This window comes from Urtica dioica, chromosome 9 (genome assembly GCF_054948205.1).
Source record: "Urtica dioica subsp. dioica isolate 48M chromosome 9, U.dioica_male_clone48M_v1_H2, whole genome shotgun sequence".
Lineage (NCBI taxonomy): Eukaryota > Viridiplantae > Streptophyta > Magnoliopsida > Rosales > Urticaceae > Urtica > Urtica dioica.
The window spans coordinates 8,212,127-8,235,979 of NC_142764.1; the positions used below are offsets into that span (position 1 = coordinate 8,212,127).

The window sequence follows — 23,853 nt, forward strand, 5'->3', positions numbered from 1 at the left end:
TACAAAGTACAAAATCAAAATAATGGTAATATTCAGGTTAAAAATCAACTAATTATACATAAAATTTCATATTCTACAACTAATTTAACAAAAAAAGCAAAAAAAAAAAAAAAAAAACACACACACATAATCTAAACCCTATTTTCTGATGTAACAAAAATTGGATACAAACTCCAATCAAACACAATAATGAAGTTAGAAACTAAGAATTTGGATTAAATCATAAAAAACTAACATTAATATAATTGGCATCGTTTGGCATAACTTTGTTTTAAAAAAAAAAGCTTTTAGATTCACTTTTTTGAAAAAACTGTTTTTTTTTTAAAAACTGATAGTTGTTTGGTAAGCTGTTTATAAAACAGTTGTTGCTGGTAACAAAAGCTAATTTTGCGTTTGGTAAAATAAATATATTATAGTAAAAAGACTAAAATAGACATAAAATAAATATTTAACAGTGATATGGATAATCACGTGAGGATATTAAAGTAATTTTATATCAAATACAAATACGCTTTTTCTAAAAGCTAAGATTCGTAGCTTTTGTGACTCATGTACAGTTTTTAAAATCGTTTTTGAATTTTTTTTTTTCTAAAAACTGTTTTACCAAACAGTAAGATTGCAGTTTGGTTTTTGCCAACAGCAAAAACAGGCTTAAAAAAGCTGTGCCAAACACGCCCAATAAGTGTAAATCCGAAATCACTGTTCATAAGGTTTTACCCAATTAAAATATGCCACGTAAGCCAACTCTTTATACAAACCGTTTTAATTTTTTTTTTAATTCGTAACCGCTTGTTTGTGGGTTTGCTGTTAACGCTCTTTTTCTCTCAAGTCTCTTTCTTTCTCTTCTCTTTCTTCTATCATTCTTTCTTCTTCCCTCGCCGCCAGCGAAACACTCACCTAAGGCCTCGCGCGTCATCACCGGTGTTCATCGTCTCCGCTACTCTTCACAGTACGCTCTCTTTGTTTCATCATCTCGAGTCCCCGTTTATGTCTCGTCGTCGTCGTCTTCTTCTATCTTGTTTGATTTAGGATTTGTTGTTGGGATTGTTAGGAATTCTTGTTGGAATTGAGTGATTGGTACGAAGTGGTATATAACTTCGCCTATTCTGATTTTATATAGGTTTTGCTCGAATTTACTTTTAAATTGGGGCTTTCATTCTTGCTCATTCTTGTTACGGTTCCGGTTTCAAATATGAAATTATTTTTTTTTTGGCCTCGGAGAAAAGCTTAACCCTCTACTCAGGTTTTACTCGATCCCTTTTTGTATTTCGGCTATGCCGTGGTGAATGAATAAAGTCCCGATGTTTCTTAAAAAAAAAAAAAATAAATAAACACATTCAGGCTTGAATATATAATCAACACTCTCAAGGATATAATCTGTGAAATCTTGACTACTCACCTAAAAAGTTTGTCCAACGCAATTATTTTACCATATTTTTGATGTTGTTGGTTAAGGTTGTTGCTGGTGCGGTATTAGGGTGCCTCGTAGTATATTTGACGCAAGATTCGAAGTAGATTTACGAGGTGACGTTACAGCTTCTTTGAGCTTTCGAGTGTTGTATTTTGAATAAATATGTCTATTGCCTTGCTATGTCAAAGCATAGATAGATAGTACGTTCATTCTATAATTATACACGTCCTTGCGAGAAATTTACCCGACATGTGCAGGGTAATCATTTCATTCCTAACACTGTTTTTGTTGACTGCACAGCCGACACTGCTGTGGCTGGCTATTACCAAGATTGGTTGCGTAAAGGCATTCATGTGGTCACTCCGAACAAGAAGGCTAAATCTGGACCGCTCGATCAGGTACTGTAAAGCTTCATATCCAACCATAATATAAACTTAGAAAATCGGTTATTAATTTTATACAGGTTTTGCTCGAATTTTCTTTTAATTTGGGGATTTCATTCTTGTTCATTCGTGTTTAGTTGCTGTTGTTTTTTTTTTTTTTTTTTTTAAATAAACAAACTTTATACTGGGTTTGGAACTAAATAAATAGAGCTGTATGCCTGTCACGAAGGTCAATCAATTACAAACTCAAAGGACCCGAGTTTCTTCATGCAATTAATTGTTGGGCTTGAGCTTAAAGCTTTCTACTTCCACTTACAAGGCTTATGGGTTCTTTAGGCAAGGTGTAAGCCTCAAAATAGAGCCATAAGTAAACTTCGAAAAAACTATGGAATATAACACACCTATGAATAAAGAGCTGCTAAAGATGCCTTGGCTTTGTGAAATTTCATGTTATCCTTGAAACAAAAAAGTCTTGACCTAATGTACTCTGATTACATAATGTGTAACTTAAAAATTAAAGTATATGGGTCTATCTCATGAAATTGACGCAAGAAATAAACTCGGTAATATTTCCAACTTTATATAAATAAAATGGTCAGAGTACAAGGAATAGCACCATCAATATTACTGAAGCATTCATATGAATCTCATCTTCATAAGAAAAATGATGTGAGGCTAAATGTCTGTTGTGAAGCACAAGCCTTATATCCTAGGTTAAAATAGTGTATTGGTATTCAATCTTTCCAGTGCAAGCTAATTGAGATAGGTGGTTTGTGTTTGGACTGTAGGAAAATAAATAATCATTTAATTGTTAAGGGGAAGAATTAGTATTACTAAGAGTTGTTTGTTAAGGGTCAGAAATAATCATTAATGGAAGTTTGTCCAAGTCTTAGCCTTTTTGGGAGAGTTCCAAAACTCTCGAAACGTTTATGGTGTACTTCAATCGTTAAATTACTGGAGCTCAGTGGATCTTATCAGTTGGTTCATGCAAGCAGGATTTGGGAATACTTTGTTAGTTCAAAAGGTGGAAATATGTTAACTTTTAGCGCATAGAAGATTATCAAGTTGTGATACTTCATGAGATGAAAGAACACAAAAAAAAGAGTGAAAGAAAAAGTATGTTATGGCCTCGATTGCATAACTACAAAAGTTTGGCTAGCTGTTAAAAGAATAAGACTGCCCTGTTTCTAAAGTGTCCGTTGTCATTGTGACATGTTATCAGTCATTAAGTCACAGCGAAGTCAAAGGCTTGAGGGTGGTCAAAATTTTGAACACTGCAAAGAGCCCTAGATTTCCGAAAATTCAGGTTTCAAAATTTCTGATGTAACAAAATAGAAAAAAATTGGATACAAACTCCAATCAATCATAATAATGAAGTTAGAAACTAAGAATTTGGATTAAATCATCAAAAACTAACATTAAATTTTGCGAAAAACACTAAATATCATCAGATTTTAAGAATTGTCGATATTTGATCACTTGTCGGTAAGTTTCCGTCAGAATGCATGAGAATTTGTTTAAAGATAAATGAATAGTGGAAGGATTCCCCGGAAAACACTGAAAATCGGAACAGTTTTTTCAGAATCCAAGAAAGTTTCAGTTTTGTACATATCAGTACCGGGACTAAAAACACGGTTTCCGGACCGGAATCCGCGGAATTTCAATTACTTTCTTTTGATGGGAAAATTAAGGTTACAATTAATGTTTCTTTCTTTTGATGGGAAAATTAAGGTTTACTTTTGTTTATCCAAATAATAATTAGAATAAATTATCTATTTGCCCCTTGTACTTTGGCACATAATTGAATACAGTCGTTATACTTTTATTTATGCAAATTTGCCCTTTGGACTCAGGCTTTGGGCCTTTGATATCCTTCTGTCAACTTATGAGTCACGGTTTCGGTTAGTGGTGCACATGTATTGCACGTGATAACGTAAAAAATAGTAAATAACGTTATTACCCTTAACGTTATTGGATCTATTCCTTATTCAATTTATATTCGTCGATTATTAGATTGAATAAGGAATTGAGTTTACAAAATCCCAAATTTGTAAGCCCTAGCACACTAATCGATAGAAATCCCAAATCTAAAACCAAGGTCTTCTTCTCAATTTGTTGTTCTAATCGATCTAGGGTTTCTTCTTCTCAATCCCGTCTTGCTATGGATTCGAGTTTCTCTAGTTCGTCAAGTCGACATAAGTCGCGATTGACAAGAAGCGACAATGGAGCAGAACGCCGACGAGTTCCGACTTGTACCTGCGGTTTGAGCGTCGTCGAGAGAACTGCGTGGACCTCAGATAACCCTGGAAGGCGATTTCAATCATGTCGAGCGTATAAGGTGATTCTTTTCAAATTAATCGATTAGTTGTACTGTAAAATATGGCTTCTGATGATTTTATGTATTTGTTTTGTTAAGCTTTTATTTTTTTTTGGTGATTTCTGTATTGTTGTTGATTGGGTCAGAGTAAGGAGTCACCGGGATGTGATTTCTTTATGTGGCTGGACCCGCCTAAGTGCCCAACAGCCGCTCAAGACATTCCGATGTTGCTGAAGAAAATGAAGTGGTACGAATCAAGAATGTCAAGTATTGTTGATGAAGAACTTGAAGACGAAGAACGAGCTATGGACGTCAAAGAGGACTTTAGTGAGGGAATTGAACTGAAGAAGCTTATTGTTTCTGAATTGACGAAGATTAAAATGCTAGTTATTGTTTTGGTTGTTTTTGTTGTTGTGTTGTATTTCAAATAAGAAGAGTCTTCAAATAACTGGCTATATATATCGACATTGTACTAGTATTTGCATATTTGAAGTATTTGCATATTTGAAGTATTTGCCTATTTATACTATAAAGAAGTTGAAAGAATCAGTATAATGTCTCAGTTGCATGAGTTATAAATAATTGCATATTCAAGTTATTAATAGGAATAAATAGAGTAAACACAAAACAATGATTCATTCGTGAATATTCTTCATTCACAAAATAACTTTAGTTTGTGACACAGCCTTTTAACTTCTAGTAGTTAGACCAAAACAAGCTTTACAAGCTTTTTACACGTGACATGTTTGTAGGTTTATAAACACCTAATACAGATTACATTTACACAAAATATTAACAAAACAAGGGACAACAGACAGGCTGAATTATCTTTGTCCTTGATCAACCCCTTTCGATCACTCTCGGAATAATTCTCGACGACGCATAGGACGGAGATTTCTGGTGTTACGAGTCCTGAATCTTGGGCTTGTCTGCAATTGAAATAGATAATGTTACAGAATATATATATATATCCACCACAATAATCTAAAGACTGAATATAGTAATTAGTAATGTTATGAACTTACCCTAATCTGAGATGGTTGTGACGCTGGAACTGGCTGAGACTGCGACTGACACTGTGTTGCTGCCGGTGCATCATGGTCAGTGGCTTGTTGTGTTGATGAACCACGTCGCTGTGGATTTGACCTATTCTCTCTCCGAATCACAACAACATGCATTAATATATGAATTCTCAACCAAGTTAACAACTTTTAAGAATAATGAAAACCAGTATTACCTCGGTTTGTTGTTTTCTTCTAAAGCATGTTTTGATGTTATGTCCCTTCTCTCCGCACTGTGAGCATTTTACCTGGACATACTTCCTTGTCATTCTTGTTCTATTCCTTGGAACCACCTCATCATGTTGTAGTCTTCTTAGCTTCTTCGGTCTACCTGGCTTTGCTCTATCTGGAGGCATAGCCATGGGTTCCAATCCAGTCTTTGGCCACTGCTCAATTGGATTGATTGGTTTGATTTTGTGGACGTAAATGTTTGTGTACGTCTCCTTCTTATAGCAGTCAGCCACGTAGTTCAATGGATCCTCATGCTTTTGCCATATGCAACTTATGGCATGAGAGCATGAAATACCTGGTACATTGATAGAACATCAATAACAGTTCCAGGAAATTTTAATGATAATGTACCAGAGTATTACCTGATAGGTCCCATCTTTTACAAGAGCAAGTTCGTGTCATCAGATTCACAGCTCACATTGTACCGTACATATTTGACACTTGGTAATCAGAGTCCCCAGCCCAGTAGGGTATGTTCTCTGCACTTAGTTCTTTGTTCTTTTCTAATATCTTGTAAATCAGTGGGCCTAAGTCATAGTCCCATTTTTCACCTGCTATTCTTTGTTTAGTAAATCGTTGAAGAAGGTAAAGTCTGAGACGCTCCAACAATGATAGTATTGGTTTATGTCTGTTATTCAAAAGATTAACTTAAGTTCAGTTGAAGCTAACTTAAACATAAGGTTTACTTGAACACACACTGAAATTACATAACTGGCCATTAAAATTGCTCTAGTTCTGTTGAAACTTTCACAAAGATTATTCAGTAGAATATCGCACGTTGGTGTCGTTCGGAAATGGCTCCTAGCCCAATGTTGAGGGTGCTTCTCTATTAACCACTCATATGCTTCTGGCATTTCAGTCTTAATGATATTCATTTCGGACTCATATTTTGGAATTGAGTAAGCCATAGCTGCAGCCATCATCATGTCCTTCAGAAATTGACCCCTGAAAACCTGTACATATAAGCATACATGCATGAGCATTTTAAACCATCTGAAATAATAGGGCTGAATAAATAAATACGTAAATGAGATTTACGTTACCTTTGTAAAGTTACCCTGTAGATGTCTCGCGCAATGCCTATGTTCAGCTTCAACAGAACCCTCATCCCATAATCAACTTAATGCTTCTTTTAGGCCTTTTTGTTTGTCTGTAATAAAAGTCCAATGGTGGCCATTTCTGATGCTCAAATCTTCTCTCAAGAACTCTAAGAACCATGTCCAAGAGTCTTTACATTCTGATTCAACTACAGCATATGCAATAGGGAAAATCCCATTGTTGGCATCAATTCCAATTGCTGCTAAAAGTTGACCAGTATGGTGCCCTTTTATGTGGCAACCATTAAGACCAATAACAGGACGATAATGAGAAAAACCCGCCTTGCAACCTTGGAAACAGATATATATATATATATCCGTTTAAATACAGGTTTGCCATCACTCCCAAACTCAGTTTGGATCTCAACTGTAGACCCTGGATTAGAACGTCGTAGTTCTGCAGCGTAGTCCCATAATGCAGCATACTGCTCTTTGTAAGAGCCTTCAATGATTTTGGTTGCATACTTTTTGGCTCGATACGCCTTCTGTCTGCTCACTTCGAGAATGTGATCCTTTAGCACACGGTTCATGAAGTTTGCAGCTGTCAATGACTCACAGTCTTTGAAATCCTGGAGATACTTTTTAGCTAACCACATTGGCGTTGCAAACCTGTTCCGAGGGACTCTAGGACAAGTATGGCGAGAGTTATATGTCTTGATAATGAACGTACCAGTATCTCCAAGCAGTGATGCATAGCAAACCCATTTGCATTTCGGATCCTTGCACGTTGCTCTGACACGGTCGCGATCATTTTTCTTGAACCATATATTCTTCCCAACTCGAATTGAGTACTCTCTTATCACATTCTTGAAAATACTTGCACTTGCGAAAGTTAACCCCAACTTCAGTGTTACATTCCTGAAATCTGTTCCATTCCTGAACTCTTGGAACTTCGGCAATTTCTTCTTGACACTTCAATTCCTGACGTTATCAGCTGCTTCTTCTTCTGATGAAGACTCATTCAATGGAAAGTCAGCATCAATGTCGTCTTCATTGCCCTCGTGAGTAAAGTCTTCATCTTCACGCATAGGTTTTTTGCCTTTATCTTTTAACCATGCCAAACCATTGTCTACAGCTTCACCGTCCACAATAACTTCGTCTTCACTCAACTCAAACCCAAAATCCTGTTGAATTGGTACCGCCGTGTCTGTTGCCGCTTCTTCATCGTCGTCGTCATCCTCATCTGCATCGTATTGTGGCTGTGGTTGTGGTGCCTCAGTCTCATCGGCTTCTGGCTGTGGTGTGGTGCCTCAGTCTCATCAGCTTCTGGCTGTGGTTGTGGTGCCTCAGTCTCATCAGCTTCTGGCTGTGGTTGTGGTGCATCAGTCTCATCAGCTTCTGGCTGTGGTTGTGGTGCATCAGTTTCATCAGCTTCTTGCGGTGGCTCAGTCTCAACAACCTCATTTTCTTCTTGTTGCACTATCTCATCTTGGTCCTGCTGTACAAGTTCACCGTCACAACCTCATTCTGTAACACTATCTATTTCAATTGCAGACAAGCCCAAGATTCAGGACTCATAACACCAGAAATCTCCGTCCTATGCGTCGTCGAGAATTATTCCGAGAGTGATCGAAAGGGGTTGATCAAGGACAAAGATAATTCAGCCTGTCTGTTGTCCCTTGTTTTGTTAATATTTTGTGTAAATGTAATCTGTATTAGGGGTTTATAAACCTACAAACATGTCACGTATAAAAAGCTTGTAAAACTTGTTTTGGTCTAACTACTAGAAGTTAAAAGGCTGTGTCACAAACTAAAGTTATTTTGTGAATGAAGAATATTCACGAATGAATCATTGTTTTGTGTTTACTCTATTTATTCCTATTAATAACTTGAATATGCAATTATTTATAACTCATGCAACTGAGACATTATACTGATTCTTTCAACTTCTTTATAGTATAAATAGGCAAATACTTCAAATATGCAAATACTAGTACAATGTCGGTATATATAGCCAGTTATTTGAAGACTCTTCTTATTTGAAATACAACACAACAACAAAAACAACCAAAACAATAACTAGCATTTTAATCTTCGTCAATTCAGAAACAATAAGCTTCTTTAGTTCAATTCCCTCACTAAAGTCCTCTTTGACGTCCATAGCTCGTTCTTCGTCTTCAAGTTCTTCATCAACAATACTTGACATTCTTGATTCGTACCACTTCATTTTCTTCAGCAACATCGGAATGTCTTGAGCGGCTGTTGGGCGCTTAGGCGGGTCCAGCCACATAAAGAAATCACATCCCGGTGACTCCTTACTCTGACCCAATCAACAACAATACAGAAATCATCAAAAAAAAAAAAATTAAAAGCTTAACAAAACAAATACATAAAATCATCAGAAGCCATATTTTACAGTACAACTAATCGATTAATTTGAAAAGAATCACCTTATACGCTCGACATGATTGAAATCGCCTTCTAGTGTTATCTGAGGTCCACGCAGTTCTCTCGACGACGCTCAAACCGCAGGTACAAGTCGGAACTCGTCGGCGTTCTGCTCCATTGTCGCTTCTTGTCAATCGCGACTTCTGTCGACTTGACGAACTAGAGAAACTCGAATCCATAGCAAGACAGGATTGAGAAGAAGAAACCCTAGATCGATTAGAACAACAAATTGAGAAGAAGACCTTGGTTTTAGATTTGGGATTTCTGTCGATTAGTGTGCTAGGGCTTACAAATTTGGGATTTTGTAAACTCAATTCCTTATTCAATCTAATAATCGACGAATATAAATTGAATAAGGAATAGATCCAATAACGTTAAGGGTAATAACGTTATTTACTATTTTTTAAGTTATCACGTGCAATACATGTGCACCACTAATCGAAACCGTGACTCATAAGTTAACAGAAGGATATCAAAGGTCCAAAGCCCGAGTCCAAAGGGCAAATTTGCAGAAATAAAAGTATAACGACTGTATTCAATTATGTGCCAAAGTACAAGGGGCAAATAGATAATTTATTCTAATAATTATTATTATTGTTATTTTTTTTTTTGAGGGAGTTTCTCTCCAAATAATTAAGGTTACTTAACTGCAAAGACATTACGCTTGAACCTGTCCACGTGAAAGTGACGTGATATTTTTTTTGCCAACAAGTTGAAAGGACCTATGAGATTGTTTATTAAGTTTCGAAACCAGATTTTAATATATTTTTTGAGGCAAGATGATATAAGCTCAACAATTCAAGTTTAAGATATTGACCACCGGGATTTTGAATGAAATCATTCCCAATCCAGAATTTTCTAATTATTTGCTATTGCTATGAGTTGTCTCGTTATAATAGAGTGGCCCACCTCTTCCCCCTATAGCTGGTGGTATTTGCATCTTATGTCACAAATTGGCAATCCAATTGCAAATAAGTCACACGCAAAAATTTTAGAAAGTTTTAGAGAAAAATGAAGTGATTTTTAATGAGAGATTGTAAAAATTCAGAAGACATGGAGTGACTAATAAAAAGATTAAATGATGAGAGAGAGTAATTTGAAATTTGCACATGTGACACGAATGTAAATACGTGACACAAATGCAATTTTGACAACTTTGTGACACAAATGCAAAAACCCGACGAATTTGTGACATTGACGCAAATCTCCCCTATAACTGTGAATTGTGAAAAAAGAGGTGCACAGATCGGTTTTTATTTTTATTTTTTATTTTTATATTTTTATATTTTTATTTATTATTTTATCTTTTCAAATTAAAAAATAACAAGATTGATTTATAATTGGATAAAATAAATAAATGCCAGTCTGGCAAGTCGCATATAGTTAGAATCCAACGTGAGAATCTTGCTGGCTGATTATATTCTGAGAGGCCTATAAACCAAAATCAACGGCCCAGATTTGACCATAAAAATATATTGGCCCTTAGAAAAAAAAGAAAAAGGGAGACTGTTCTTCTTCAGAGACAGAGCGAGGCTATCTCTCTCCTTCAGGATTTGATTGCATCGAATCGCATTGTCTCTGATTAGTCATTATATGGCCTCTATTCTCTCACCTGAATGCGATTTTCACAGATCTGGTTCCTTCAGCGGTACTTAATATCATTTTTTCTTCCGAATTTCGTCACCAGAGAATCTAGGGTTGCGTTTGATCTGTGTTTTGATTTTTCTTGTGGATTGGTTTTTGCATTGCGCGATTTGGCCTATGCCACTCGCTCGTTTGTTTTGATTCTGTTTCTGGTGAAATAGAGGAGAAAATATATACTACTAAAGAGACTGGTATATTTTTAAAAATTTTATCACGAAAGTTACTGCGATTTAATCCCTATATATATATATATATATATATATATATATATATATATATATTTTTTTTTTTTTTTTTTTTTTAAGTTTAACTGGTATGGTTGGTGGGGCTACGATTTGCATTTTTTTTTCGGGCAACAATTTTGATTCGATCCTTCATTGTTCCTTTGCATGTGGGGTCAAGTAAACAGTTTTGGTTTTCTTCTCTCAGAAGCAACAACAATCGTGAATTATGTAACCAGTCTCTTATTGGCTTGTTATTTTTATCACTTCGTGTATGAAACTGCCAAAATCATCTTAGATTTTGTTTATTGTTGTGAATGGTTTGTAATATTAAGTCTTGGCATTTGCCACGCTTATTCATCTATATGTATTTAGTGTCTCTAAAAAAAAGTTGAAAGATGTACAAATGGTTCATTATTTTTCTTTCTGAATTCATGTTGCTACAAAGTTGTTACAATATTGATATCTTCTCCCATTTTATTTCCCTGCTTAATAGATTTCCATAGAGAACAAGATGGTTGCCCAGGGGTTCACTGTTGATTTGAATAAACCACTCGTGTTTCAGGTAATGTGAATGGACATTCATTTTTTCAAGTTTATTTAGCTTAATCATTTTTTTTTCATTATCATTTGATCGACTCTCTTAGTAGTTTTGTTTTTCCTTAATTTATTCTTTCTTTATCTTCCCAAATTTTGTTGTCGGAAGCGATTACCCTCCTTTACTTTACTTGGGGATGAAACTGATCACTACACATCTGGTTTTAATCGTTGTATCTATTGTTGTTATTTAAATGAGCATCTGCATGTCCAAAAAAGAAGAAGCTGTTTTCCTTACTGATATGCAATTTGCGTGTGCTAAAATTAATTATCACAGTTTTTTTAAATTAAATAAATGTTTATTCTCTCTCCTCGTAAAGTCTAAAAAATGCATAACTTGTGATCTAGATTTTTTATTTTTATTTTTTATTTTTATCAAATTTGGTACCAATCTCGATGGGACGATTATTTTTACCCACATTTTTATGTATTTATTTTGTAAGACATTTTTCCCCAGCAAAACATTTTGTATACCCCCCCCAAAAAAAAATTGGTCTTCAACTTTATCCGAAACACGTTTCAGTTCTCGGCCGCAAATAAATATTTGAATAAAGTTTTCTGAAATTAAGCTATATTACAGGTTGGTCATCTTGGAGAAAATTATCAGGAGTGGGTGCACCAGCCCATCCCGAGCAAGGACAGCCCTCGGTTTTTCCAAAGTGACTTTTGGGAGGTATTGCCTAAACATGATTATCATTTATATAAGTTCACTGCGTAAATTATTACAGCATCTCAGAAGTCAATGAATGGAAATGTGCCCTAACTTGTGGCGTGTATCTCTTATCTATCGGAATGCAGTTCCTCACGAAAACGGCATGGTGGGTAATTCCCCTGATTTGGGTGCCAGTGGTCTGCTATTCCGTGTCTGTGTCGGTACGGATGGGACGTACTCCTATTGAGATTGCTGTGTTGGTCGGCTTGGGTATATTCCTCTGGACATTGATCGAATATACATTGCATCGCTTCCTTTTCCATATTGAAACAAAGAGCTACTGGTTAGTCATCTATTCTTCTTAAGTTTCTGAGGTTTTTATTTTTTTTGTCCTCTCTGTTGTGGTCCCAATCCTCTGATAATGTTTTCAGGGGAAACACTTTACATTATCTTCTCCATGGATGCCACCATAAACACCCAATGGATGGCTTGCGTCTCGTTTTCCCTCCCGCTGCGACAGCTATCCTTTTATACCCGGTAAGCATTTATCCATGTTTCTTCATGGATTGCCATTTGATCTCTCTCTCTCTCTCTCTCGTGGTTATGGGTGAATTCGAATCATGATCGGAATTTATGCTTCATCAATGGCAGTTCTATAATTTTGTCAAGACTTTCTCCACCCCAACTACGACCCCAGCTCTGTTTGGCGGTGGATTGTTGGGTTATGTGATGTACGATGTCACCCACTATTACCTTCACCATGGTCAGCCATCCAAAGATTCACTTCGAAGTCTTAAGGTGAGATACTGAATCAAGTTACTTTGCTCACCTGGCTTTTTTCCTGACAACTTGTAACGTGCTCTGTTTCCCCCCCCCCCCCCAGAAATACCATTTGAATCATCACTTCCGTATTCAGAACAAAGGCTTTGGCATAACTTCGTCGCTGTGGGACAAGGTGTTTGGGACGCTTCCTCGTACAAAAGCAGCTGAGAAGAGTAGATAGGCCGTTTTCCTGTTTGGCCGGTTTGAGTGTGATTCCTCTCAGAAACCTATTTATTCTATTCTTGGGGTCTATCTATTGTCATGACATGGACCAACTGCATATCAATTTTGTGGCAACAGCCTCTGTGTAAATGAAAATCATGTTCGTAATTTTTTATCCTTGTTAACAAGTAAAGTCATCGTTCTCATCTTTAACTCCCAATATGATCATTCTCTTTCGTTAGAATGGTCGTACTTGAAGGGCTTCTTCGTAGGCTAATGGAATGTATCCGTACAACTTGCACAGGAACAAATCTAGTTCACTAACCATACATGCCTTGTGACTGTGACTTTGTCTCTGTGTATGAGGTTTTTCTTCTTAATGTGAGTCCTAATTTGATTGGAATCACAAACGCCGGGATTGTTAACATCAAATTTTTGGATATTCAAAAGCGATAACCGATCTAATTATATAAATACAATTCGTTTCACAAAACTAAGTTTAGGTTTGATGATGTGACACCGAAATTCAATTTCGAATTAGTTTGATTATCGATTGAACAATTGGTTAATTATGCATGCCCACCCTCTAAACATGGATGTGCTTCGTCAACGTCATACAAAATGAGAAACTAATAGTCATTAAATTATACGAGGAGAGATATTTTTGTTTCTTTTGAAAATTGTATTATAATTATAACAATATGATTAATATTTAACTAATTTAAAAAATATATTAATTATTTTTATTAAATATGAGAATGTCACGTGTTTGTTCATCTAATTTAATGGTTTAGGTATCTATGCAATTAACATGTAACATTATGTATTTTTATCACCGAAAAAATTAAATATATAAGTATGATTTTTAAAAAATATTAAGTATTTTTACCGCTATTAACTTTTTTTAAAAAAAGGCCAGTTTAAACTTTCAAGTCATCCTTTGACAAAAACGACTTACTGAATAAGTAAACCAAACGACAAATTGGTAACATGAAAGGGCCGGATCGGGTTGGGTAAACCCAACGAAGAACCACCGGTCTAGCTCGTATCCGTAGGGTTTATCTCCTGCAGATTTCAGAGCTGACGGTCCATTTCTTTCTGTGTGAAAATCAGATTCTCATGTTCAAATCAAAACACAGTCAACAAACAATGCTCATGTGATTGCTGTGTGTTCCATGTAGCATGCGAATCTCTTCGCTTCATATCATTGAACAGGCGAAAGCCAAGTTCTGCCATAACCCATTCCGTCTCTCACTGTTTATCTCTGCAAAACCCTAAATCTCTCTGCCGATTTTCGGTTTGTTGAACCGTAGGAATGGCCGGTGATGTGCAAGTGAAGCTCGAGATTCCGGGTTCATGCTGTGCATTGGTACTTCACTCTTCGTGTCTAGATTATTCATTTTTTTTTCTTTCCCTTTTCGAAGGATTTGAATTGATTTAAAATTTTCAAAATAAATTGTAAAGAGTTTTGTTGTCGTTTCAGTGGAAGAACAAGTACTCGAAGTTAGAAGAGAAACGGAATGCTCTTCGTCAGGCAGTGAAGCTTCTTGAGCAGCAGATTGATAAAATTCAAGCCGCGAATAAGAAAGGTAATCATCGATTCTCTTTTCCATTAAATAGTTCAGGATTCATTTTGGTATGTGTATCAAAATGTGATTTGTCAAGTTAGAAACGCATGGAAGCTCGTGTCAATGCTTGTAATTTTAGTTTTCTTAGTCAAGAATGATTGTTGACAAGAGAGTAGCTCAGGGAGAGTTTTCATTTTTTCAAATCTGTTTTTATTTTAATTTTTATATATTGTTCAGTTGTGCTTTTTTAAATGCCCTGATACAGAGGAACTCACTGGTCTGGTTTTTGTTTGTTTTTATTGTAACTTGCGGAATTGCAGAGTGTGAGGAAGAGCGGGCACGTGTGGGTTTTGAGAAAGAAAGCAAAGAGAGAGAATCTTCTGCGAGAGTAGCCCTTGAGAAGGAAGTATCTGAATTGAAGTCCGAGATCCTCTCTCTGAAGGAGAAACGAGGTAGCGATAACCAAGATGTAAATGGTGAGGTGAAGATTCTTAAAGGTCGAGTTGCTGAAGGGGAAAGAGAAATCAAGCGCTTGAAAGAGGCCGTTCTAAGCGAAAGGAAAAGAGCTGAAGTAGAAAGGAAAAATGCTGAAGTAGAGAAGAGGAAAGCAGTGGAAGGATTAAAAGTTGTGGAAGCTGTGAAATCGGAAAAGGAGATAGCAGAGAGGTATAGGCTCCAAATGGATGTACTTAAGAAAGAAGCCGACGAAGTCAGGTCTAAGCTCGCAGCTGAGATGAGAAAACTTAACGACGCAAATAAAAAGCTTGAAGCAGAGAAAAAGAGGGTTGCCAAGGAGGCCAAACGGGCAGATCTTGAGCAGTCTAAGGCAGAGCAGCATAGGAAGCTTGCAGAAGATTTCAAGCAGAGAATCCTGGAAGAAAAAAATTATGCTGAAACATTGTCTCGGCAATTGGTAGATAGCAAAATCCGGACTGATGAAGTGCGTAACTCTAAGTCAGTGTTGGAGTTATCTTTAAAACTCGAGGAGGCAAACAAAAAGCTTCAGTTGGAGAAACATAAAACCTTCAGGGAGAAAGAAAGAGCGGATGGTGAGAGTGCAAAAGTAGAATCACATAAAAGGATTGCTGAAGGAAATTTGACGAAAGCCATGGAAGAAAAATCTCGGGCTGACAACTTACGTAGGCAGTTAGAAGAAGGCAAAAAGAAGATTAGTGAATTAGAAAAGCAATCAAAGAAACTTTTGTCCTCCAAAGCTGCTATCGAGGAGGTGAAATTTTTGAAGAAACAGCTTAAGTTTGAGAAGACGAAAAGAAAGCATTCAAAACAAGTTGTTGAGTTGGAAAGAAGTCGTAATTGTCTTTTACAGCAGGAAGTAGCTCGTTTAAAGCTTGAGTTTGATCAGTTTTCATGTCGCTTTGATTTGATTAACAAATCTTTCTCCCCTTCAGGGGTTAGAGATGGCTCGAAAAAGGTTGGTGATTACTTGCTCTATTTATTGAATAATTTTAGTTCCAATGCATTTACTTGAAATATTTGGCTAGTTTGATACCTTTTTTGTCTTGTATTTAGAAATATTTCTAAGTTGTCCGGCGATTGTTTTTCCTTTGTTTCATTAGTTTTAGGAACGTGTTAGTGTTTCATATTTTTGTGTAGAATATATTTGGAGAGGAAGTCTCTCATAAGTTCTTGTGCATTTTTGAGGTCTTTAGTATACGATTTGTTTGATGGGCTTTCAGAAATTAACCGGGAAAACTTATCTCGATCCATAACTGTTGTAGTCTAGCATGATTACATTTTTGTTCATATAATGAAAACTCCACCATTTTCTTTATAAAACATCTATAGAGATAATTTATGGCTATCAGTTTGCTATGAGATTTTAATCATAATTCGCGTTTCTTAGTTTGCGCTGCATTTAATTTCTGATTATGCAATAACTATAATTTCTTTACTTCTTGCTTGAGAATATATTGCTTATAGTGTTAAATTCAAGGATATTTTAATCATATGCTCATGTAAATTCCTTTTTTATTAACTGGGTGTTCCATTGATTACACAGAATGGAAATGTCATAGATATGCCAAGGTCTGCCTTACACCATAGTCTCAGAGATATGGATACCTCTGGTACTTTCAGGCAAACTGTACAAATTAGACGCTTGAGTCCGGTACCTGGAGGGACTTGTGTAGAGCCTATCACAGGTACTAATTCTAAATTGGAGTCTCTGCTTGGAGGCTCTACCAGAAAGAGTCCTGCAATAAATTCCAGTACGACATCTTTTTCTAATGGACAATTGGTCGGCTCACAGGATAAGGGTGCCTTTTCTGTTACAACTTCAGAGAAATTGGTTGCGGAGTACGCACAGCCTTCGGGCTCAGAAATGTCTGATGAGGTCACTGCAATGAGGTCTGGTGAAAACCTTGCTGTCGTGGCTGAGAACAATGTAAGAGGTTCTGTTAGCAGTGCTGAGGCTGGAAAGATCAACATGAATACGAAGAAGAGGAAGAGGATACTTGATACAGTCGAAACCATTGAAAGCTTGTACACCAAGGATAAGAAGCTGCATCTACAGATAGAAGAGAAGCTAGCTCTTTTGCATGGCTTCGTGGATAAGGACTTGGACAAGGGCGTCAAGGAAGGGAAGTTCTTGCCTCCTACTATCCTCGGAAGTTCAGATGCAAATCATAATAAATCCACCAAGAAGAGAAAAACATCGTTTCAGCAGAGAGTGGTAACTCATCATGCTCGGCACAGCAGTGAGCTAAAAAAGACAGATGAAGTTGACATTCATGTTCGCGGACAAGCTTCTCCAACGACTGTTGACCTGATATCAAGGGGGTCACAGGGGGAAGGAACACAAGGTTTAAATAGTATAAACGATTTCGAGAAACGAGCCGACAGTGATTACATGAATTTGCTGAACTTGGACGATGCTGCTTTCGAGGAATGTTATAGAGTTGCTATGGAAATACCCCTATCACCTACACTTCCTGAGATTGAGATTCCGTGTGCTGATACTTGTGATATGGGTATTGCTGTACCCTTAGAAGCTTTCCGCGAAAATTTTTCAAACAAAGAAGGTGTGGTCTTGCTATCGCATGGATGTGAAATTAGTTCCAATATGTCAAACTCTCGTGGGATTGCTTCCTTAACTAGCTCATTTATACATGAGGAGCAAACACCCGTCAATACAATAGGCGCTAGAGTGGAAAATTGGCATACCAGTCATGTGGAAAATGCTTCAGTTTGTCTTAGTCACTCTCATGCGGGGTTTCAAAACTCTGGTGTTACTGTTACAAGAGATGTGAAGTCCCAGTTTCCATCCACACGGGAGCTTGGTTTAAGCGACAAAAATCTGCAGTATGCTGTAGTATTTTCTAATATAACGAATGGAAGCAGCATTTCTAGTATATATATTTCTATCAGAGCCTGTATGACACAGTTCTCATTGGCTACTCAGAGTCGGTGGATGGTCCGTGAAATTCTGCTTGCTATTAAAATGGAGGAAAAACTTGCAGCCAAGTAAGTGAGATGATTGATGAATTTCTTAGCATCGTAGACTTCACACTTTGTTCATTTCTCCCACTCACTTATCCACTTGATCCCCTTTATAATTTTTTTCTTAAAAAAAGTGATTAGGTTTCTGACATCGAATAATAATTTCTTTCTTGTTCATGTGATTTGTGTTGCTCAGTAGTTGAGGATTTTCGATGACTAATTTATCTTTGATATACTTTTTCAGGGAGAAGATCTGCGCTATCTTTTCGTTGCTGATGATTAATTTTTCTGTGGTTGCATTGGGCAAGTTTGGGGACTACTCAAATTGGGCCTCTAGATCCTGTCTGGATTCTTTTGCTGGCCATGTACTTCCAGGTAAACTATTTTCAACACACATTGTTTGTGCTGTATGGCTATGCCTCATGCTTCATATATGCTTGGGGCTCTTTTTAACTGTTTGTTTGCTGACGATTCGTTCTGTTTGCAGTAATGTCTGATGTGGAAATAGCGAACATGTTTATTGAACTAGGGGGGTTGGTTGAACTTCTTAGTCTCATTGAGAGCTTCCTGGTGGACGAAAGATTTAAGGTGGCGAGAGATGTTTCATTTGGCTCATCAGTAGACTGTGATTCAGGAGGAGATACAATCCAGATTGATGGCTCAAACGTGGCATTGTCCTTTATACCGGCATCAGCTGAACAATTGGTTGCTGGGAGCATCATACTAGCATCAATCAGTTCAGCTCTCGACCACATTGGTTTCATGTGTGAAACATCTTACAATATTTTACGGTCTCAGAGACTTGGAAACTCGTTAATTCTACCAGTTCTTCATATTTTTGCTTATTTGGGTGGAGACAAGTTTTTCAGCGCAACGGATCACAGTTTGTTGATGACTGTATTGAGACCAATAGTTAGGAGCATCGAGCGACTGAGTCCAGGTTCTTTCTGTTGCACTTCGCTTGTGAGGGGAGATAAAACTGTACATTGTGAACGCGCGACATGCCCTTTTTGGGATGATAACGGCGATGCTATTTCTGTGGATACTGTTACATCTTTGCTTTTGGAAAAGATCAAGGCTGATGATAAATTGGAGCAACTGCACAAACATGATACCAAACAAGTTTATTGTGTTACTTCATCCAAGCTAACCGATCTTCTAGCACTGTTGGAGTTGGTTGCATGCCACATGGTATGTTTTTATATATTTATTAGTAATAAATGATCGAATATAACATGTCAAGGGGGAAATAGCCTCCAGATTGGATAGGTTTAGGCTTTGAGTGAGTACTTCTTTAAGGGCCTATTTTATCTGTTTTTGAGACTTGAATTTTGACTCAAATGCATTACTCTTAAAATGTAGGGCTGGGAGTGGACTTCCGACAAGATTGTTCCTAAGCTGTCAAACATATTGGAGTCAAGTGTCTTCAGCAACTTGTCTTCAGGAATAGTCATTCTTATCGGTCAACTTGGGAGGTACGCTTTACTTATTCTTCTTTTCCTCTTAAGTTACTTTCATGCTCTGAAGCAGAATTTTAGTATTAATAATTAAATCCAGGACTTATATTGCACAGCCTTCATTGCATTTTTTAACTGCTCTGTGAGCTTCATTTTCGTCTCTGTTAGCAGTAGATTTATGCAATATTGAAGAATGCATTAATGGGTTTGTGTTTTTAATAGTCATCCGATTGTTTCAAAATGTTTGATTTTTATGATATCAGATGTGAAATGTGGGTTAGGTATCAGTCTGATCCAGTGGACTTGAACAAACTGTGCTCATATTTGGAGATTTGTTTAAAAAATAAATCGAAGTTTTATGATCTCACCTTCTTAAGCTACCTTTGAAAACATGTTTCATTCTAAAAACGAAATGGTTTGAACGCAGGCTGGGAATCCAGGCATTTGGATATGAAGACAAGAAAGTAGAACAACTAAGGTCCGATTTGTCAGCATTTCTTCAGCGCGCCATTAGAGTGGAAACCGGTCTACCGTTTCAACTTGCCACTGTTGCTGCTTTGGTTGGGCTTTTCTCTGTCGACTTTGCAACGATACTGCAGACTAATGGAAATAGCAACTCTGGTTCGGCTGATGCAATACGGAAATGGTTTTCTTCCCTGAATAAGAACCACCAGGACTTATCACTGAAGGTCTTACAGTCTGTGAAGTGAGACCATTTCACAAGTTTATTTCTGAAAGAATCACATGGATGTTCCAAAATCGCTTGTGTGGATACTTTGAAATTTCGGTTAGCTCTTTTTATCGGTGAACTGAAGAACTTTTGAGAGATATGGTCTATTACTGAGGTTAGAATTGTTTTGCTGGAGACTAGAGTATAAAGTTATCAACATTTTCTTTGGTAATTTAGTTGAGGATCTAGAACTTAGGGCATCTTCTAAATCCGAAGAAACTGGATTGTTGTGCCTATTTGGTCTGTTTTCTCATTACCTGGTCTCCCGTAAGTGTTCAAAAGAGCACTAGTTTTGAGATTTTGCTTCTGAAGGACCTATAAAATGTTCCTGCGAGATCTTTTTCATGGTTGTAAATTTGATGTGATAGGTTATTTTCCTACTTTGAGCTGGGTAAAGTTAGAATGTTCAAATCGGCTGTTTTACAATAGTCATGGCATGAAACATAGTCGAAATGTGGATATGATTTGTAAATATTTCGTGTGGTCTTGGAGTTAAAAATAGATAATCTGTTCTATACTGATGTTCATGTTTATGAATAGTTTGTCATGTTTGGCAGCATTGAAAGGTAGATTCGATGAATAGAAAGCATACAAAGGAAGGAAAAAAAATGAATTATGAATAAATTTTCTTGTAGGTTGTTTGGCACGTAGTTAAATAGAAAAAGAAAACAGAGAGATATCACTTATATCTAGGGGTGGCAATTTGGTCCGGACACGAAACACGAAATGGTTACGACACGATTTAAAGCGGATTTGGATCTCAATAAATGGGTCGGTTCTTAATTGGGTCGAACATGTTAACACGATTAAATAATGAGTCAAAACGACACGATTACGGTAACACGATTAAAATCCGATTACACGATTATTAAATGGTCGACACGAAACACGATTATGACCTGCACGAATATGACCTAGTTAATACGATTACGAGTAATAACACGATTACGACCCAGTTAAACACGATTGAAACTATAGATTTTGTTTTTAGCCTATGTTTCATAACTTTTAGGGAAATAGCCAACGTGCTTAGGTGTCAATAATTAATAGACTAATTTGCCCTTTTACTCAATCAAATGGAAATAATGAATATAATTATATTAAATAATAGGCAATAACGATATAAAATAACAGACAATTTCAAAATTGTTATACGTAGCCTTTAACCTCTAACAAATCTCAACAAAATATTTTATCAAAGATATCATTAATCACGCGGCGCGCTAATCTAGAACGGCTTCACCAAGACTGACGTTACTGTGTAAGAACCTGTCAACACAGATAATAAACGTAAATTACTGGAAATTATCTCATTCTCCACATTTAAGTAATTTGAATGGAAATAAATGGAAATAACTGTAAATAAATAATCTGTACCTCTACATTTTTCCAAAAACTGACATTCGAAAATCTTCACTGTTAAAAAAAAAAAATTAACAGTGAGAGTCGGGCCACCTCTAACCAAGCTCCGATCGTCTCTCCCGCCAACCACCACCGTGAGGCTCATCGCGACCCCGTCTCCAAGCTCTCCCTCCCCTACGCTCTCGTCAACCGGCTCCTGTGGGCGTTGATCTGGCTCCGACGAGCCTTCGCCGACCTCCTTCGCCGCCTCCGGCCGATCTACGTCATCGGCGACAACTTCTTCGGCTGGACTGCCCCCTTGGCCCGCGACCTCGGCGTCTTCCTCGTCATCTTGGCATGTTGAAGCTTTAAAAAAAACCCAGATATGATTTTGTGGAGAGAGAGAGAGAGAGAGAGAGAGAGAGAGAGAGAGAGAGAGAGAGAGAGAGAGAGAGAGAACATGGTTAAAAAAAGCCCAGATCTGATTTTGTGGAGAGAGAAAGAGAGAGAGAGATAGAGAGATAGAGAACGTGGAAGATAGAGAGAGAACGTAGATTCTAATATCTGGTAACTACTTTCTACAAAATAGGAATTTAACATGCACAAAAAAAGGAAAAAAAATAAGTGATTTTAAAAAACTGCTTTAATTATTGAAGGACAAAAAAGTAAAAAATATTTTGCCACCTAATACGTTTGGCTAATTCCCTAACAAACTTCAAACATAGGCTAAATCCCAAACTTAATGTTATAGGTGGCCTAGTTACTTAGAAAACTCTTAATATTATACATGTAAAATTATTAATTTATAACTATAAACATAAAATCAATATTCAATTAGTTGTTTTCAATTACTGATTTAACTAGTATGTCTAATGGGTGTTCTCGTAATCACAATTTATAATCACAATAACAATAATCTCGTAATAACATATCGTATTCCATTTTATTTGATTTCAATTAAATTCAATTTATATCGAACAATTACAATTCACATACACAATAACAATAATCTCATAATAACGTTTTGTATTCAATTTTATTTTATTTCAATTCAATTCAATTCATATCGAACAATCACAATTCATAATAACAATAATCTCGTAATAACATATCATATTCAATTTTATTTTATTTCAATTCAATTCAATTCATATCGAATAATCACAATTCATAATCACAATAACAATAGTCTATAAAAGTATCGAATATGTCATTTTATTCTTTGTTGAACTTCTGTTTTTGGTGTTTTTTTTATAGGCTATAAAAGTATAAATGGATTGTGATTCTTATCGAACTTATATTTTCCATCTATATGGCACTCGTGATTGGCTTTATGGTAATTGTGTTTTTTATTTTATTTTATCATTTTAGTTTTATTAGTCTTGAATTTATTTTTGTGTTGATATATTTAACTAATTATAAAACTTATGTAGGATCAAATGGAGAAGCCGATGGTTTCATAAAAGACGTTTTGAAATTTAAGTTACATGATGAGGATGTAGAATCCGAAGGTTCAAGTATTCGCGTCAACTAAAACTAATCGTATATCTTTTTTATTTGTTTTTGTGAAAAAATGATTGTATTTTGGAGTTTTATTTTCCTATGACTATTATGTTTGCGATAATTTTATTTTGTTAAGAGTATTTTTTTTTCGTATGACTATTATGTTTTTTTTATAATTTAATCGTAATTAATTGAGTCCGAATGTCTAAACACGATTAAAACACGATTAAATAATCCATTTAACACGACTATTAAATGGTTTAATTTAAACGGTTATGGATCTGTAAAAAAAAATAAACGGTCCGATCTGAATCTAAACTTCAAACACGATTAATAAATGGTCGGATTTGGTTCTAGCAATTTTTTATGCAAACACGATTAATACGACACGAACACGAAATTGCCATCCCCTGCTTATATCCCTCAGTCTTACATCTCCCCTTCTGTTTTTAGTTAATTGTTGAATTACCGTTCTGTTTGATAAATTGGTACCAATTTATCCCCTAATTGATTATTTAGTTGACTATTGCATTGAACTTTACCAAATCGACAAAAAAAATCCTCAAGGGGAAAACTTCACTCACTTTCTTCTTCTACATCGGAAGACCCATCACAACTCTCCTATTGTCGAATGAAACCATGGCCGAGTTTCGCAGACCTCTTTGACCACTTGCTTTCATCCTCAGCGAGACCCATGTTCATCACCGCTTGCAATGAGTGGGACCAGCCACTGGTTGGGGAGCTGCCCGTTGCTCACTCTTGAGCGGTAAAGACAGATGACAGCAAACAAAAGATAAAGAGTCACCTTT

The 23,853-nt window shown here is 36.4% G+C and overlaps 2 protein-coding genes and 1 long non-coding RNA gene across 3 annotated transcripts; 2 read left to right on the forward strand and 1 right to left on the reverse strand.

Annotated features, from left to right (window-relative positions):
* The first annotated feature begins 10,347 nt into the window (after positions 1-10,347).
* LOC149384806 (dihydroceramide fatty acyl 2-hydroxylase FAH1-like) lies at positions 10,348-13,328 on the forward strand. The gene is made up of 7 exons (XM_089627254.1): positions 10,348-10,536; positions 11,250-11,318; positions 11,931-12,023; positions 12,149-12,345; positions 12,434-12,539; positions 12,654-12,800; positions 12,886-13,328. The coding sequence occupies exons 2-7, from the start codon at positions 11,268-11,270 to the stop codon at positions 13,003-13,005; spliced, it is 714 nt and encodes a 237-aa protein (XP_089483380.1). The 5' UTR covers positions 10,348-10,536; positions 11,250-11,267; the 3' UTR covers positions 13,006-13,328.
* A 590-nt stretch (positions 13,329-13,918) lies between these two features.
* MEE22 (maternal effect embryo arrest 22) lies at positions 13,919-20,372 on the forward strand. Its single transcript, XM_089625400.1, has 8 exons — positions 13,919-14,355; positions 14,470-14,575; positions 14,875-15,986; positions 16,575-18,037; positions 18,258-18,388; positions 18,501-19,204; positions 19,376-19,488; positions 19,898-20,372. The coding sequence occupies exons 1-8, from the start codon at positions 14,302-14,304 to the stop codon at positions 20,178-20,180; spliced, it is 3,966 nt and encodes a 1,321-aa protein (XP_089481526.1). The 5' UTR covers positions 13,919-14,301; the 3' UTR covers positions 20,181-20,372.
* A 951-nt stretch (positions 20,373-21,323) lies between these two features.
* On the reverse strand, positions 21,324-21,713 carry LOC149384808 (uncharacterized). The gene is made up of 2 exons (XR_016301203.1): positions 21,578-21,713; positions 21,324-21,469 (listed from the first exon to the last, which is right to left on the reverse strand). It is a non-coding gene; the product is annotated as an uncharacterized LOC149384808 (long non-coding RNA).
* Positions 21,714-23,853: the final 2,140 nt, after the last annotated feature.

Excerpts from the sequence above, each read along its gene's own strand:
- LOC149384806 (XM_089627254.1), top strand. The coding sequence starts at position 11,268 with ATGGTTGCCCAGGGGTTCACTGTTGATTTGAATAAACCACTCGTGTTT. Across the intron at positions 12,346-12,433 it reads ATTGAAACAAAGAGCTACTG|GGGAAACACTTTACATTATC; the intron begins GTTAGTCATCTA and ends TAATGTTTTCAG. Across the intron at positions 12,540-12,653 it reads CAGCTATCCTTTTATACCCG|TTCTATAATTTTGTCAAGAC; the intron begins GTAAGCATTTAT and ends CATCAATGGCAG.
- MEE22 (XM_089625400.1), top strand. The coding sequence starts at position 14,302 with ATGGCCGGTGATGTGCAAGTGAAGCTCGAGATTCCGGGTTCATGCTGT. Across the intron at positions 15,987-16,574 it reads TTAGAGATGGCTCGAAAAAG|AATGGAAATGTCATAGATAT; the intron begins GTTGGTGATTAC and ends TTGATTACACAG. Across the intron at positions 19,489-19,897 it reads CTTATCGGTCAACTTGGGAG|GCTGGGAATCCAGGCATTTG; the intron begins GTACGCTTTACT and ends GTTTGAACGCAG.